This window comes from Thermothelomyces thermophilus, chromosome 1 (genome assembly GCF_000226095.1).
Source record: "Thermothelomyces thermophilus ATCC 42464 chromosome 1, complete sequence".
Taxonomy (NCBI): domain Eukaryota; kingdom Fungi; phylum Ascomycota; class Sordariomycetes; order Sordariales; family Chaetomiaceae; genus Thermothelomyces; species Thermothelomyces thermophilus.
The window spans coordinates 7641281-7657298 of record NC_016472.1 but is presented as its reverse complement, the minus strand read 5'-3'; the positions used below and the strand labels follow the sequence as shown (position 1 = coordinate 7657298).

The following is a 16018-nucleotide window of genomic DNA, read 5'->3' as shown; positions in this document are numbered from 1 at the left end:
AAAGAAAGAAATTGTGGAGCAGAATCGAGAGAGATCGGCCCCGGCCAATGAGCACTTAGCCTGCGCCCGGGGGGGTTGCTATCGGGGTGACCCCCACCAAGCTCTGAATGGCAAGAAGCATCCTTGCGAAACAAGGCCCCCAACCGGAAAGCGCCATCAACCCTGGGCGCGCCGCCATTTTCAGCCGGCACCGACTCACCGTCTCGGCACCCTTATCAACCACCTACACAGTACTATTTTTCCCCTCCCAATTTTTGACCTTCCCGGGCAGCCAATTCTGGGTTCCATGCTCCATGGGCGAGGAGACGCACATTGATGTACAACCGCGCGAGGCCAACCGCGGACCAGCCGCGGGCGGATAATCGACACAGTAGCACCCACACTGCGAAGCGCTCCCTTTCCGAGTCCCGCGCCCCGGGCCCCGCTGCAGCCACGGCTCCAGCCTCCCTGCCCGTCAAGGCCGCCGCCGCCCACGCCGTAACCGCCAATCACCCGGGCACCGGAGGAGGCGGCGCCACACCAGCAGCACAACATGCAGCAGCCGGCTCAGCAGCCGGCTCCGACCATGCTGGCGGCAGCCCGGTGCGGTCTACCCTCCTTCAGCCCCGCGTTGCCGTCGCACTAGGCGTCTCCAAGAAATGGTATCCCATCCTCTTCCTCTGTCGGCTGGCCTCCATCGGCCCAGGCGTGCTGTTTGGCCTGCCCAACGTCCTCCGACTGCTGGCGACACTTCACCTCATGTACCTCGACAGGGTCCTCGATGGCGGCGCCTTGAGCAAACTAGGAAGGACAGGGGGTTTGGCGGCAGCAACAACGACAACAATGACAACAACAGCAGGAGAAGGAGCAGCAGCATCGGCAGGAGGAGGAGGAGCGAATTTCCTATCGGCTTCATCGGGTTACAACCCGGCATTCGAAGCCAGGCTGCGGTTGACTGAGGCCCTGCTCGCGACAATATGGGTGCGTCGACCTTCTCTGCCCACCATCTGTCTCCCTTCCCCTGTTTTTGGACATCCCCTATGCGCGCGCGCACACACACACACACACACACACATACATACACACACACGCGCAGTGTACGCACAATCCGTAACCTTACTAACCCAGTCTCGTACACCACAGTGCTGCGCATCAGGCTACCTCTCCTTCTTCTTTACGGACTGCCTCATGTCGCGCTGGCTGCTCCACTACACGCCACAAGCGACCATCGTCCGGCTGCTCACCGTCGACGCCATAAACGGCTACCTGACCTCCTGGGTCCTCCACCTCACAGGCGGGTTCGAGGACCCGCGGCTCATCCTCCCGGCCTGGATTGTGATCTCCACGGTACGGGCTATCCCGTCCCTCCTCCCTTTCGTTACGCAAGTCGTCACGACGAATACTGACCGGATCTTTCCACTTTCCCATGGCACAGACCCTGACGGTTCTCTACCACATCACCCAACGCAAGATCAACATACGCAAGGAGACGTCCATGTCGATCAGCGTGTTTTCCATCGCCAGCTTCGTCAGTATGGTGGCGCTCCTCGTGCAACTGCACTCGAACCGCTCCGACTATCCTGACATCCCACTGCTCAACTTTGTCCGGAGGGTCTTTGACGAGGCTTGTAAGCTGGCTATACGAATCATGGAGTACGCTGACATCACGAGGGAGCTCTAATACCCACGCGTTGCTCTCTACGTTGTAATGGGACTATTGCCTTCTCTAGATATTGCTTGTGTCCTCCGGTCAGTTCTGTTTTGTTACATGTTTTTGTTCATGACTCATGCATTCGCAGCGGATTGGGGAGTTACGGTAGTACAAGTTGTCGTATGTCAGACACGCAATCAACATGCACAGTGAATTCGGCAGTTATCATCGTAGTTCGACATAACGCTCATGCTTCTTCGTCGTAACGCAATCCATTGCCTCAAAACTACGTAACCTGCAGACACTCAAACGAGGGGCATGCAGGCTGCAGTCGTCCTATCAACTAGAGCCGACGGACTGATGATAAGCAAATGGTCCGTCCGTAACACCAGACATGAAAGCCTCGACGTGCTCTCGCTCAGGGAAAGAGGAAGTCCTTCTTCCAGCTTCCGGTTATCATGAATGTGTGCCGCGCGACCTGGTCGGACAGAGCCTTAGTCGCCCAGATATACCGAGTCCCAACTCTTAGTGATGTGAACCCCGCACCGGATGTCTCTCCCAAGGAGTCCGGGCCGCTGGATTGCGGCACAGCAGACAGGCCCGTTTAGAAGCCGTGAACCTATCACTAGTTAGCACACGGCCGTCAACAGCCACAGCTGGTCATGCGCACCTTGATGGTCTTCTCGTCGAGACCCAGACCCGCCTCTGCGTCGATAAGAAACTCTCTGATCTTGGCCCGATGGTCGCCCTGGAGCTGGATCACCTCTCCCATGCCCTTGGAGTCGGTGTCACTGATGATGGTGCCATTGCAGGCTGGGGCAGGATTAGTCATTCGGCATCCAACGAGACAGCGGAGATGCGCAGAACATACCGAAATCCTTCTTAATGACCTTGAGGATCTTCTTGAGATCGTACTTTTTAGGGATACCTTGCACGGTGGTCAAGGTCTTGCGTCCATTACGCTCTGTAACAATCTGTCAGTCCCCGTCAATCCGGAGAACAGCCGCTTTGTGGTGGCGATTGGATAGTCACGCGACAGTGGGACAATGGCGGGGTATCGATTGAGGAAACGTACGTTGGATGCGAATATGAATATACTCTTGGGTTTGAACAGTCTGCCCCGAGTCCTCGTCGGCTTCGGCGAAGGGGTCTGCACGCGAGCCAAGTTAGCGATTGCACTTTGCGCGCGCTGGTGGCCGAATGTGGGGTCTTTCGCAGCCGTGGCGGTACAGGAACTGAATTGGTCTGGTTCCACCCAGGAACAGATTCAATTCAGACGTCACACCGACAATGCTCCTGAAAATCCCACAACGGCGAGCGCAGTATGCGCGAAGGGAGAATTCACGAAATACATACCGCGGATCTTGAGATTCTGGATTTCAGTTTCGCCTGACATAAACTCGAAGTTTACGGGGTGAACGTGGGAGAAGGTTTGTGTTTGAGGGGCGAAAGGTGTAGCGACGGACGACTGTAGTAGTGTCTCGCTGATCGGCTGTGTGGATTTGCGGAATGGGTGTTAAGGGATCGAAAGTAGGTTAGGAGAGCGTCTGGGGTCCTTTTAAACTTCGTTTGCTCAGAAGTGATGCTGCTGCGGATGGCGAAGTAGTTGGAAGAAGGAAGTCGATAGAAATCCAGAGGTGAGGGGAAGAGACAGCATATGTGGAGCTCTCTGGGGCTGACGGCATCAGGCCGCAAGGCATGAACGTGGGGCACTGGCCACATGAGTCTTGGTGGCGGTACTCCTTGTACGGATTACAGACACATAAAAATTTCCGGAGAACATCCCGTATTACCCTTACCAGCTCTGCATCACCCGTTCTGTTCTGCCTGCGTGCAATGGCATGACCCTGCACTGACTCTTCCCGTTGCGTGATTTGGCAGCGGGACTGGGAACTTTTGCGGTTGGCTTCGGAGGGTCGTTCCATGCTCTACATGAATACTATTTGAGGTACTTCCATTGCTTTCCGTGCAAGATCTTGGCTTGGTCTGGGAGCCTCTAGACTTCAACATGCTCCAAAGTCGGTAACATTACACAGCGTTACGATACCGGCAATCGTAACTCGGGTCTGCAATGGCATCCCCACCAGTTGGGTCACTGCCCGGCCGCCGGCTTACCAGACCTGATTTTGCCTCTGGAGGCGCATTGCGGTTGTCGAGTCCGAAGGATGAGATTTGAGCCCGAGGAATTGGCGGCTGATGCGAGCCCGGCCATCGTCGCCACGGCTGCGGCGTGCGATCAAGGCGCAGCAGAATGGCGGCCGCTGTTTCGCCACCCGTGCTCATTCGGCCCTGCCATGTTCGGCGATGTCATGATCAACCTGATCCACAATCCCAACATCAACTCCTCGTGGCTCTTCCGCGCCGATATCCTTCGTGACTCGGCCGAACCGCCGCAGGCGTGCACCCCGCCATCCGAAGCCGAGACCACACCCGGCCTCCCCGGCCCCGAGTTTGTCGGCTTCCAGCTGCAGCGGTGCATTATACGAAGGCTTATTCCCAGGAACACGCTCAGGGACCGACCACTCGATCAGACATGCCTCATGTACAAAAGTACACCGAGTTTAGAGGATGATGATGTCGCCCATGCGGAGAGAAGCCTTGTGGTCTACCTCCCCCATGTGTTGACGGCATCCGAGATGCCTTTTTACCACCCCACTGTGCGGGGGATAGCCTTCCTGCACGAATGGAATGCTGCGGAGTCCTGCGGCTCTATATCCATCTCGTACCTCTTCTTTAACGACGAAGACCGTTCTGTTGTCAAGCTGACGCGAACGGCTCTCCGTCTGCTCGAAGTCATTCACAAGCACGGCAAGGGCCGGCTGGAGGGCTACCAGAAGAGGGTGCAGCACGACCAGGTGCTGCCGCGGGCCCGTGTGCAGAACACGTACACTCGGCTCAAGCAGAACTACGCTCGAGGATTGATCACGAGCTGGGCCGAGACCACGGACCCAGAAAAGCACGTCTTCGAGGATCTCTGCATTGCAGCCTTCCTGATCGAGCTATGGACTGACATGTACGGCCAAGGCCCCTTCCCCGGCTTTGTTGACATTGGGTGTGGCAACGGCCTCCTCGTCTACATTCTTAACCAGGAAGGTTTTGAGGGATGGGGTTTTGATGCTCGCTCGCGCAGGTCGTGGGCTACGTACCGCACCAAGTTGCAGACACCCGCAGGGGAAGCGGACAGTTTGCGGGAGCTCGTCTTGCTACCGCCACCTGTCAGTACTGGTAGACAAGGGCTTGCCGATTTGTCGAGTGATGCCTTGGATGAGAGTCGCATCTGTGACGGTCGCTTTCCCAAGGGCACCTTCATCATCTCAAACCACGCGGACGAACTTACGCCGTGGACCCCCATCATCGCGGCCATCTCGGAGTGCCCTTTCATTGCGATTCCCTGCTGCAGCCACAACCTTACTGGAGAAAGGTACCGTGCGCCAGTACCCAAGGATAAGTCCAAGGCGCATTCGGCGTACTCGTCACTGGTTGCCTGGGTATCCGACATTGCGAAAGACTGCGGCTGGGTGGTCGAGCAGGAGATGCTTCGGATCCCGAGCACCCGCAACACGGCTCTTATCGGCCGAAAACGCTACGAGACAAAGTCATACTTGGACATCCAGGCCGTTGTCGACAAATACGGTGGCGCTGCTGGTTACTGGGACAACGTGCAGAAGCTGGTGCAGTCTACAGCAACCGGCAGCGAACATTGAGAGGAGGAACATCAAAAACGCTGATTGGAATTCCCAAGGCTTTCTCAATCCAAATCAGGCACCGGGAGGTGATCAACCAACTTGAGGTTCAATCCCAGCTTTTGCAACGCTTCGGTAGCCAGCTGGTCTCTGAGCTGCTCCGTCTCCTCCTGGGTCGTCAGCACGAAGTCGTGCTTCAGCAGCCATATCCCCTCCTCTACGCCGTACTCCTCGGCTGTCTTCTTGTCGACCCTGTCGAGGTCGATTATCAGACTCTTCTTGACGCCAAACACGGCGTCAGACGTCTCGTAGGGGTCACCTCGGAGATACAAGGCTCTATAAATAGAGATACCCGTCAGCAAATGTACACAAAGGGGGCCAACGAAGCGTCTCTGTGAATGGGGAGGACAGCAGAACTTACGTGATCAAACGGTCCCAGCCCTCTTTCGCAAACATGAAATGCACGTGTGCCGGCCGCCAACAATGCCGATTCAACATCTGCAGCAACTTGCCCACGGGGCCGTCGTGGGGGATCGGGTAGCTCACGGGTTTGATTCCGCGGAACCAGAACCTCCCCTGCTCATCGCTGACCATGACGCACCGCTCGCTGGGGCCATCGCGGTCGGCGTGCTGCACGTCGTAGTGGCCGGAGCTGTCCGTCTCCCAGATGTCGATGGTCACGCCCGGTATGGGCCGGCCCTGCGTGTCCTTGACCGTGCACACGGCCAGCATCGGCTCGCCCGCCGGGTCCGACGTCATGCTCGCGCCATTGGGCAGCACCGGCGCGTCATGCGTGTGGAAGGGCCCGAGCACGGAGCCCTCGGTGCCGCCCGGCGGTTTGGGGTGGTTGATGTTGTCGACCAGCAGCGACAGGCCGAGGACGTCGGACAGCAGGATGAACTCCTGTCGCTCGTGATTAGTCACACACACCTTCACCTTCAGCCCCTAATCGTAGAGAAGAGAGGTAACGGTTTTTGTAAGAAAAACCAACAATGAACAAAACATACATTGCGCACATCGCTGCAGATCTTTCCGCAGCTGATCAGGAACTCGATCGCCGCCATCCACTCGGCCGTGCTCAGCCGCGTCTCGCGAGCAAAGTCGTGCAGGTGTGTCACCAACCGCGCCATCAGGTACGTCAGGCGGGCGTTGTCGCTCTGCGAGTTGATGCGGATCGTGTTGGGCGTGATGTTGTCGATGGTCAGGTCGAGCAGGGCCGGGGGCGCGCCTCCGGCCTGCGCGGAGGTCTGGCCTGATTCTCCCCTACCCATGTTTTTTTCCCCTCTTTAAATTGCTTTGCCTGTTGGTGGTGGTTATGGGATTGGCAGTAGTAGAGGGGATTGCGGTGGTAAAGGAGGGGGTGGCGGTTCGACACGCTTGATTCGTGAATCTGCTGATGTAGTTAGTGTAGTGTGTAGTGGAGGTCGCGAGCGAGCTGACTGCAGACCTAACCTAATGTCCTCAGGGCTGCACGTCTGTAACACGATATGTTCTTCTCTATAGATGATAAAGGACCAATCGTTGGATTGGAAAGATTTGATCAATTGATGATAACACGACGATATAAAGGGGACCTCCGAGGGTCATCCGAGTGTGGGTGTTTTAAACGAGCGACTCGGACAAGGAAAATAGCACCCGGCAGATGGCCCGGCCGGCTTTTTGCCTCCCAGGTACGGATATGTATGTACTAGTTATTCTAAATAGTTACCGCTAACAAGGATTGGCCCGGCCTACTACTGCGCAGGACTGGAGACCGCCTAACCAACGTCCACGGTCGAGAAGGAAATGGGGTAGGCCGTGTGTCAGCTTCCCAGCGGGATGGATTGGATCCCAAGGTGGGGTTGTTCGGCAGGAAGTTGGGGAAGGAGGGGTTCGGGAGTTAAGAACGGGGGCGCGGGGAAACTTGCAGCGAACGCAGGCACGGATGACGCAGGCCAACTTTTGATGCCGATCCGGAGCGGAGGAAACCACGTTAGTTATTCCCGAGCGAGGTTACCTATCCGTAGTGCACGGATTACTGCAAGGTCGGTACCTACGTACGGAGCATTCCGTACTGTATTTCGTCTTTTACTCACTCAGAGGTCACTGATGTAAGTCCAGGATGGACAATACGCCAGAGGTCTCAGCCCGTCGTGTAGGAGCCGGTCCTGTTTTCTTTGGTTTCTCGATGATCGGAACCTGCCGAGTGAACAAACGATGCAATATGTCGACTATACTACGGAGGGTACACTATGGATATGTATCAGTATGTACAACATTGTGTCTGATGCACTCCGTAAGTGCACATGCACACTGCAAGCCGTATATTGCCGGGGATTAAAGCTGCAGCTGACCTTGCAGATGCGAAGGCGAGACAGAAGCAAACGGCTCTGAATGGACGCGCTATTGTTTATACATCATTACAAAGGGCGGCTAGATGACAACCAACTGATCAAGAAAAGGAGAGGGAAGGACAGGAATGGACAGGACAGGAAAGGAAAGGAAAGGAAAAGAAAGGAAAACAAGGTTTACTCTTGCGGCTCTGGGGCTTCAGGCAATGCCGTAGGCGGTCTCCTCCCGTCAACGTGAGCCGAGCTACCACCGACAACAAACTCCCTCGAGGACCTCCCGAATCCAGGACTCGGCGACCTCCCGATGGCCGGGCTCGACGACCTACTGGCCGACGGCGTGCGCGTGCCCAAGCTGCAAGTGCTGTCCCGCGGCCTGGCCGACTCCGGTTCTACCCACGACGCATTGGATGGCGCCGCGTCGCAGTCGGTGACCACCACGCAGGTGACGCCGCTGAGCCGCTTGGTCAGGACGCTGTCCGGACGGCTGCTAGGTCCCGCCCCCGCCGCCGCCAGCTCCCCAAGCTCCCTCGACGACCACGACAGGCGGTACGGCCGGGCTGCCGGCGGGAGGCTGCCCGTGCTTAGCCGCGGGCTGACGCTGCCCGCGCGGCTGTAGCTGCCGTGGCTGCGGCGGGCACGCGATCGGGAGTCGTCCGCGGAGCTGTCGTCGGGCGTCGCCTGCTCCTGCTCCTGCTCCTGCTCCTGCTCCTGCTGCTGCTGATGATGATGATGATGTTGTTGTTCCGGTCCGTACGGAGCCGGGTTCATGTCCTCGTCCTCGTCCTCGATCTTGGGGCGACGCCGGATCGAGAGGACCGAGAACCGTGGCGTCGGCGGAGGCGGCTCCGTCTCGTTGACGAAGCGCGCATCTCGGGCCTTCCTCTCCATCTTTGTGAAGTAGGCCACCCGCACCGGCTCGAGCCAGTCGGGGTCCATTTCCTCACGGTTGCGCATCAAAGACAGAAAGGAGGAGGCCGCGCTGAGGACAATCAGCACCAGCAGGGCGGCCACGGCCAGGGCTTGGACAGCGATTATCACAATTCCGAGCTCGGCTGCTTTGGAGCGCTTAATCTCCGGGTTTGAGAGCATGGCGGCGGCCACGCCGCCTGTGACTATCTTGCAGATGCCGAGTATCCAGACGCCCATGACCGTGTTGCGAGCTCCTTCAAAGGGTGACAGGATGGCGGCAACGACAAAGTTCACAACGTCGACTGCCAAAACGCCGCAGACCTGGACGCGTGGGGTCTTCCATCCGCCCCCCAAGAAGGCGGCGCGACAGAACAGGTAACCGACATGGTATGCCAGGAACCACCATCGCGAGCGGCGGTATCTCGCCGTAAGCCAGCCGAATCTCTTCACGAAGCGCTCGTCCAAGTGCACGCTGGGCCGGTCCGGGTCGTTATTGGAGTGGCGAATCTTGAAGAGAGGGATGCGGAAGACTGGCTGGACGTCGAGGGCGTGGGTTTTGATGGTGCTCTCCCGACCCAACCCATACCCAAACCGCAAACCGGGGATCTTGCCAGACGTCTTTTTCCGGAAGCAGATCACTGGGTCTGACGTGACCTGGAACCTCCCGTCTCGGGTTCGAGCTTTGCAACTGCTCGCAATCAGGCCAATGAGTCCGATTAGCGCGAAAATGAACACCACCGTGGCAACAGCGACGGGCCCGACGGTCATCCGAATCGTCAGCTGCATCATCGCCAGCGTCATGAGCATGAAGAAGGCGACGACGAGGGTCCTCAGCATGGCATGTCCGAGATAGCCGGTCCAGTGGCTGCGAAAAAAGTGCAGCCGGTCTTTCTTGATCCTACCAGTGGCCGCTAACCCCTCGAGCATGGTCTTGAAGCCCCCGGTAGCCAAGGCGACCAGCCCGATGGCTATCAGCAGCCAGATCAGCCCAATCATGAACGCATCGGCGACGGGGATGCCGAGAACTGAGAGCGTCGCAGGAAACCCTGACCAGGTGCCGCCAGGGAGAGGCAACCCGGGCGCTGCCAAGCTTCCGGACCAGGTATAGTCGTGAAGAAAACTGGAGTTGTAGGCGGGACGCCCCTTGCCCGTGCTTCCGGACGCTCCATCGACCGCCGAGGATCTCGCAAGGAGCCAGGGCGGGGATTCGCCGCTGCCCAAGAACCGGGTTGCGCTGTCGTCCACCCCGGCAAACTTGTTGATGGACCGGACCATGCCCCGGATGTAGATGAGGCCGGCGGACCAGGCGAAGTTGGACCACCAGGCCATCAAGATGGGCGGCCAGTGGACTGAGAGGGCCCCCGTGAAGAAGACTGTCTGCAGGGTCTCGAACGTGACCAGGACCGAGAGAGAATGAGCATGGTGCATCCTCATGTGCGGGACGCTAACGCCGTATGCGGCCGTCATGAAGGAGGCGACGATGGCCACCAGCGTGAAAACGCCGAGGACGGGCGCTACGATCTCGGGCTGGGACAGCGTCCTGCCGTTCGTCATGGAGGCCTGAACGCACCCAATCACTTCCTGGTTAGACTTGGCGACCATCTGTAGCTTTGCCGAGCCCTCATAGTCTGGCAGGTTAAAGGGAAAATCGGACAGCTCTCCGACGCGCTGAGCACCAGCCGGGAGCACCGTCCTGGCAGAGAAGGTTTTTTTTGCACTCAGGGTGCAGAGGCTGCATACAATCAGTCTCGGTTTCCCCGGACGACGGAGCCACAGCATGCATTCCAGCTCACCTGCTGATGTTGAAACTGCACGGGTCGACGGCCATGACGAAGCGGTTGGCGCCATCTGGTGGTTCCTGTCAGCTCCCCCCTGATTGTGTTCGCGAGAACAAGGAAAACTGATCCTTACATCCGTCAATGGACAGGTGCACTGCCGGCAGTCAGCCCCCGAACCCCAGCACGCGCTTAACCACCCACCCCCTCGGTGATGCTTACACATGACAGACTCTTCCTTGACACTGCTCGTGCCATCGAGGCGCAAGACGAGGGTCCTATTGCCGGCATCGTAGGCGACGTCAAACCTGGTAACCTCGAGCACGCTCTCGCCGGCCAAACAATTACCAAAGTTGCCGGTGTACAACCCGGGGACTGCTGCTCTTTTTGGGGGTCAGACTTCCTTCGTGCTCGGAGCGAGGGGGGCGGACTGGTGAGGAGAGGCATACTTGGCCTCGCGAGCCTGGCTTGTTATGGAGAAGAGAGAGAAAAGAATGATCCAGATGGGGAGCCGAATGCGGTTCCATGGCGCCATGTTGAACAGAGCCGAAGCCTCGCGGGAGGGGGGGGGTTATATCAACTCCCAAGTTGGACTAAGGAAACCCGGGTTACAATCGATCTCGTCGGCGGTCCGGGTATGTGTTGGCAAGGGCGCTGCCAACAACCTCATTGTGCGTTTCGTTCCTCGAAATGAATAGGGAAGGGGGCAGGTCAAACCTCTGTGACCACGTCCCTAACCCAGCTCTACTGAGCGAACCTGTCCGAGGTTTGAGAGGGAGGGCGGGCCCCCAACTCTCAGCCTACTACTCAAAACGGCGAGCGAGGGAGTTCTGTTTGCTGCGACGGCGCTTCGAAAGGTCTACTACCGGGGAAATTGGGAGGGCCTCGAATCCCGTGTTTGGCTAACGGCCCAGGTGTCTTTCTTGGTTTTCAACGGTGTAGAAATGACAGCCGCCCCTTCAACGGCTCGGCTGGCTCGGAAGCTTTCGCGGTGGAGATACCCAAGCTGGGCGGTGGTCAATTGCTAAGAACCCCTTGGCGAGGATCAACCGCCAAAACTGAGGGAAGACCGACTTGGCTTCCGCCTCGGTCGGCGCGGGCACAACGGGTCAGTCAAAATAGCATGTCACTGCCGCTTGCCGTCTACGATTTGGAATTGCTCAAGGCCGTGTACACGAAGCCACGAAGTACATTGCTCGACAGAATAGCCAGAACAAAAAAAAAAAAAAGCAACCCCATGGAAAATACGGTACAACACGCTCAGAAATTCCCGGCCAAGAATTCCCCTGAGAGGAAAGCAAACATCCCCACCGTTCATTTTCCCCAGGCGGATACCCGGCAGCCGCCCAGATTCATCGGGTAATTAATCATTCGCATATCCGCTCAACTGATCCGTATGCGCCGTGGGCACGACCACGACTTCATCGTCCAGTGCACTGAAGAATTTCCACGAAACCTCTGGCTCCATTCCTCCAACAAAGCTAAAGTGCAGGCAGGTTTGAACTGGCCATCACCGCCAAAATCAAGACGAGGTTGCGACGCGAGGTTATGCCCCATGCTGATGCTGCCTCTTCTGATCCGGCCCACAGATATGGGTCGATGAAAGAACTGACCTGTGGGGATGAACCAAAAGGGATAGGCTTCGCGCCCTGATTGGTGACCAGCTCATCGACCCCTGCCCGCCCACGGGGCGGACCGCCGGGAATTATCCGTAAGCCGCATGCGATATTGGGACCACCAATGGAAGGTGGATCGGCTCTCCTTGGCGCGAGCAAACAACGGAGACTCATGGGAGGAGATTGGGATGCCCGGGGCGAGAGCACCATCACCATCACCACCAGACCTGATACACTACGGCGTGGGATAACTGACGTCCTGCGTACTTACTATAGTATATGTACATACAGACATTGATATAACGAAACTGCTCTCGTGCCCAAATCCGAACCGTTGCTCAGGCTAGTACTAGTTCTGCAGTGCAGGAGTGAACGGGTCACCCCTCCATAAACACATGCGCCTAAGAGACCTTGGGAAAGGAAAACGAAGACTTTAACCTCCAAAGGAGGTTCAGGTATCATAGAAAGCCCTTGCCTCGCCAGATCATTGCCATTGCCATCGCCATCGCTCCGAAGAATACACCCCAACGCAAGACCAGTATAATAAGAAAACCCAACGTTGCAGAGGAAGGAAGAGGAAGGAAAAAAGGAAGAGAGAAAAAGAAAAGGATCGCGCTGTACATACGAGATCCATTACCTGCCTTCCTGCCCGCATGCGTCTCTGCCGGCCTGTGTAATAACCATGCACAACCCACGCTCCTGAACCCTTTTCCCTCTTTCATACATGAATGAGTATATATAACCGGGCCATCTTCAACCCACACCAACCCCCCCCCCCCCCCGCGGGAACCCTTTTCCAAACCTCGAATCCCTCGCCTTGCAAAACGTTGTATGTACAGACATACATACATACACACACACGCATATACCACTCAACTCACTGCTCGTCCTCCTCCTCGATGGGCGCCGGGGTGGCCCGCTCCCTCCGGCGCTTGGGCCGGCGCAGGCGGTTGCTGCTGACCTGGCTGGCCGAGTCGTCCGGGGCGAGCTCGCTGAGGTCGTCGCCGCCCCACTCGCTGTCTGCGCCGTCGACGCTCTCCTCGTCGGCCCAGGCGGGGCGGTCGTAGGCGCCGCTGGAGCCGCTGAGGGGGAGGACGTCGATGCCGACACCGGCGGCGGCGCCGGCGCGGCGACGCTGCTGCAGGCTCATCTGGAGGGCGGCGCCGCGGCGGCGGAGGGCCTCGCGGACGGCCATGGCCTTCTCGTGCAGCTTCTCGAAGGCGTCCTCGAGCGCCTCCATGCCGTTGAAGATCTCGCGCTCGAGCTCCGCCAGCGTGGCTACCTCGACCTCCTCGTCGTGCGTCACGGCCGAGCGGGAGGGGTAGGTGGTCGACGACGACGCCGCCGAGACGCCGCTGACGAACGAGGCCGGCGTCGGGCCGCGCGAGTACGGGGTGCAGTAGGCGGTTGTCGTCGCCGGCGCGTTGCGCGACACGGGCCGTCCCGGGGCGGCCGCGGGACTCATCATGCGGGACGCCGACGATGGCGGCGGCTGCGGGAGGATGCCGCTCGCCGGGGTGGCCATGCGCGAGACGCTCTCGCCGGGCACGACGCCGTCGTCCTCGGCGCCCGACCAGAGGAAGCCGTCGAAGCGGCCCGAGGTGAGGATCTCCCACTCGGAGGCGCTAATGTCGGAGATGGTGTGGAGCAGGTCGTGGACGGCCGGGTGCTTGACGAGGTAGACGGCCGTCTCGGCGTCGCGCGGGGTCTGGGCCAGGCGGTACAGCCGCTGCAGCGAGAGGCCCATCTTGATGATGAAGTCGTTGCGCGGCCGGCGAACCGGGGTCGGGGCGCGGAGGGGGGACTGCAGCTCCCGCGAGCCCGCGAGGAGGGCGTTGAAGTACGGCCGGTCTTCCTGCTCGAGGTTGGTGAGGATGGCGAAGGCGAGCGTCTCGTCGTCGACGTCCTGCGGCGGCGGCGCCGCCACCGCCGTCTTCTCGCAGCTGCTCATCCACTTGTCGACCGCGGCCCGGACGCGCTTCGTCTGGCGGAGGTAGTGCTCCCGGAACTCCTCGGCAATGTCGGGGTCCATCTTGACCGGTGACGACGGCCGGGGCGGGACGTCGGCCAGCTCTTCGACCGCCTTGGAGCCGAGCACGGTGAAATCGAACGGCGGCCACGGCGGCAGCTCCACCCTCCCGCTGACGCGCTCGAGCACCTCTCCCCAGCCGAGCCCCCTGCGAGGCTGCCCGGACCGCTCGCAGATGATGCATGGGCAGCCGTCCGGACAGAGGTCGCGGGAGAAGACGTTCTCTAACCGGTCCAGGAGGCGGCGGGCTACGGTCCGGTGACCTGTCGCGACAGCCATGGAACCGTGCCCGGACAGCACCGTCTGATACTGGTTGAGGAGGTTGAAAAACGGCGCAAAGAGCGTTTCGGCGCCCTGAAGGGGCGGGTTGGAAGGCCGCGTCCCATTCTGCCGCGGAAGCACGGAGAGAAATGTCTTGGGAACTGGATGTGGCAGGCCACCGTTCTGTAAGAGATAATCCACCCGCGGCACCTCCAGAAGGTTGAAGGTCGGGGGCGGGGGCGGAGGAGGCGGAGGAGGAGGCGGTGCGGGAGTGAAGGGGGTTGCGGAGGGGGTAGGAACGTCGGATGTCGAGTAGTGATTCTTCTCTTCGGGAATCATGGGCGGCGGTGGGAACTGAGGTGTGTGCGTCGGCGTCTGCGGGGAGACGTCTATCGCTGACTCGGGAGAGTAATCCCCCGCCTCGGTGGGCGCAGGGCGGGCTACGGGTCCGTTCCGTTGCTGAGGAGCTGCTGCTGCTGCGGCGGCGGCAGCGGGGCCCGGTTCGACGGTAGAAGCATCAGTGACCTCGGACTTTGGCGCTCGATGGTCCTCCCGACGGGGCGCCCGGGCCGAAGATGCTGGTCGCATGACAAAGGTGGCCTGGCTCGAGGTCTTGGAGACCCTCGATTTAGATTCGTGCTTGGACGTGGACCTCGACACCCACGAGCCCCTCGATGACGGCCTCGTCTCGGGCGCCTCCCCTTCTTTCCCCGACACCGGAGACTCGGGTCTCTTCCTCTGGCCGGAAACGTCTGTGTCGGGTGGCGACGGCGGCCGGTCGTCCTGGCGGGCGTCCTTTCGTGCCGTCGAGCTCTTCCGGGCCGCGAAGGGCGAGTCGACCGACATGGACCGCCGCATCTCGCTGCCGCCGCCGAGGTCCGTCGTGTCTGGTGTGAGCGGGTCCCGCCGCCGGGCACCAGGCGAGGAAGAGACGTCCTCCTTGCTGTGCAGCGCCTCCTTGCTGTGAGCTCTGCTGAAGGACGGATACGGCAAGCTCCCCCGCTCGCTGGCCAGACCCCGCGACAGCTCCGGCACCAGGTCCACCATGGACCGGGAGGCGGCCGACCTGTCTTCGAGCTCGTCCCTGTCCATGTCCTTCGTCTTGTGTCGTCGGTGAGATCGAGAGTGCGTCTCGCTGTCGGTCGGCCTCAGTTTCAGAGACTTGGACGTCCGGTACGAGGTGTACGTGTGGCGGTGAGAAGACGACAAAGACGACAAGAAGGAGTCCTTGTCCCGGTCGGTTTCGCGGTCCCGGTCTCTCCTCCGCTCCTTTTCCCTCTCGCGGTCCCTGTCCTTGTCTCGGTCGCGGCCTCTGTCCTTGCGCTCGGACTTGGATCGGTGGATTTTCTCGCGCGGGCGATCATCGAGGACATCGACCTCGCGGTCCTTAGAGGACGGCATGATGGATCATGTCAGGGTGCAGCGCCCCGCCTCCTAAAAGGAAACAAAAAAAATTAAAAAAATAAAAAATAAGGTATGGCGAAGTGCGGCTGAGGTAGCCGGGCGTAACTGTAACTGCGACTGCACGGTGCCGTAGGCAGGTTGCGGCGCAGAGCTTCGGGAGCGATCTGTTGTTGGTCGACTTTGTCGAATGGGTGGTGGGATCAAGCAGGGCCCTTCCCTTGTGTTAACACTTCTTTGGTTGCCGTTGTTGACCTTCGAAACGCCCGCGAGTAATGGATATTCTTTGGTGCTTTCGAGTCGAGTAAGGAAATGGCAAGAGTTCGCGTTAGGGGACTGGCAAAAGCTTCAACCGACTAGTTCGTGCCTGGAATCGGACGATCC

General features: G+C 59.2%; 6 protein-coding genes across 6 annotated transcripts; 2 read left to right on the top strand and 4 right to left on the bottom strand.

Annotated features, from left to right (window-relative positions):
• Positions 1 to 315: 315 nt before the first annotated feature.
• Positions 316 to 1660, top strand: MYCTH_2050741 (uncharacterized protein; the record flags this gene model as incomplete). Its single annotated transcript, XM_003660149.1, has 4 exons — positions 316 to 796; positions 866 to 960; positions 1123 to 1326; positions 1415 to 1660. 4 exons carry the CDS (start codon positions 316 to 318, stop codon positions 1658 to 1660), a joined length of 1026 nt encoding a protein of 341 aa, XP_003660197.1.
• A 238-nt stretch (positions 1661 to 1898) lies between these two features.
• Positions 1899 to 3340, bottom strand: MYCTH_2298199 (uncharacterized protein). Its single transcript, XM_003660148.1, has 5 exons — positions 2987 to 3340; positions 2706 to 2780; positions 2502 to 2594; positions 2301 to 2443; positions 1899 to 2249 (listed from the first exon to the last, which is right to left on the bottom strand). Exons 1-5 carry the CDS (start codon positions 3024 to 3026, stop codon positions 2235 to 2237), a joined length of 366 nt encoding a protein of 121 aa, XP_003660196.1. The 5' UTR covers positions 3027 to 3340; the 3' UTR covers positions 1899 to 2234.
• Positions 3341 to 3778: 438 nt separating this feature from the next.
• On the top strand, positions 3779 to 5532 carry MYCTH_2298198 (uncharacterized protein). Its single transcript, XM_003660147.1, has one exon. The coding sequence runs from the start codon at positions 3796 to 3798 to the stop codon at positions 5332 to 5334; it is 1539 nt and encodes a 512-aa protein (XP_003660195.1). The 5' UTR covers positions 3779 to 3795; the 3' UTR covers positions 5335 to 5532.
• On the bottom strand, positions 5533 to 6707 carry MYCTH_2298196 (uncharacterized protein). Its single transcript, XM_003660146.1, has 2 exons — positions 6321 to 6707; positions 5533 to 6216 (listed from the first exon to the last, which is right to left on the bottom strand). Exons 1-2 carry the CDS (start codon positions 6582 to 6584, stop codon positions 5731 to 5733), a joined length of 750 nt encoding a protein of 249 aa, XP_003660194.1. The 5' UTR covers positions 6585 to 6707; the 3' UTR covers positions 5533 to 5730.
• A 1113-nt stretch (positions 6708 to 7820) lies between these two features.
• Positions 7821 to 10862, bottom strand: MYCTH_2123876 (uncharacterized protein; the record flags this gene model as incomplete). The annotated part of the gene is made up of 5 exons (XM_003660145.1): positions 7821 to 10284; positions 10346 to 10400; positions 10464 to 10484; positions 10550 to 10710; positions 10777 to 10862. 5 exons carry the CDS (start codon positions 10860 to 10862, stop codon positions 7821 to 7823), a joined length of 2787 nt encoding a protein of 928 aa, XP_003660193.1.
• A 1750-nt stretch (positions 10863 to 12612) lies between these two features.
• Positions 12613 to 15705, bottom strand: MYCTH_2298194 (uncharacterized protein). The gene has a single exon (XM_003660144.1). It carries the CDS (start codon positions 15632 to 15634, stop codon positions 12821 to 12823), a length of 2814 nt encoding a protein of 937 aa, XP_003660192.1. The 5' UTR covers positions 15635 to 15705; the 3' UTR covers positions 12613 to 12820.
• Positions 15706 to 16018: the final 313 nt, after the last annotated feature.

Coding starts and splice junctions, on each gene's coding strand:
- MYCTH_2298196 (XM_003660146.1), bottom strand. CDS start 6,584: ATGGGTAGGGGAGAATCAGGCCAGACCTCCGCGCAGGCCGGAGGCGCG. Junction 6,217..6,320: donor TCTGCAGCGATGTGCGCAAT/GTATGTTTTGTT, acceptor CACGAGCGACAG/GAGTTCATCCTGCTGTCCGA.
- MYCTH_2298198 (XM_003660147.1), top strand. CDS start 3,796: ATGAGATTTGAGCCCGAGGAATTGGCGGCTGATGCGAGCCCGGCCATC.
- MYCTH_2298199 (XM_003660148.1), bottom strand. CDS start 3,026: ATGTCAGGCGAAACTGAAATCCAGAATCTCAAGATCCGCG. Junction 2,595..2,705: donor TATTCATATTCGCATCCAAC/GTACGTTTCCTC, acceptor AGATTGTTACAG/AGCGTAATGGACGCAAGACC. Junction 2,444..2,501: donor GGTCATTAAGAAGGATTTCG/GTATGTTCTGCG, acceptor ATCCTGCCCCAG/CCTGCAATGGCACCATCATC.
- MYCTH_2298194 (XM_003660144.1), bottom strand. CDS start 15,634: ATGCCGTCCTCTAAGGACCGCGAGGTCGATGTCCTCGATGATCGCCCG.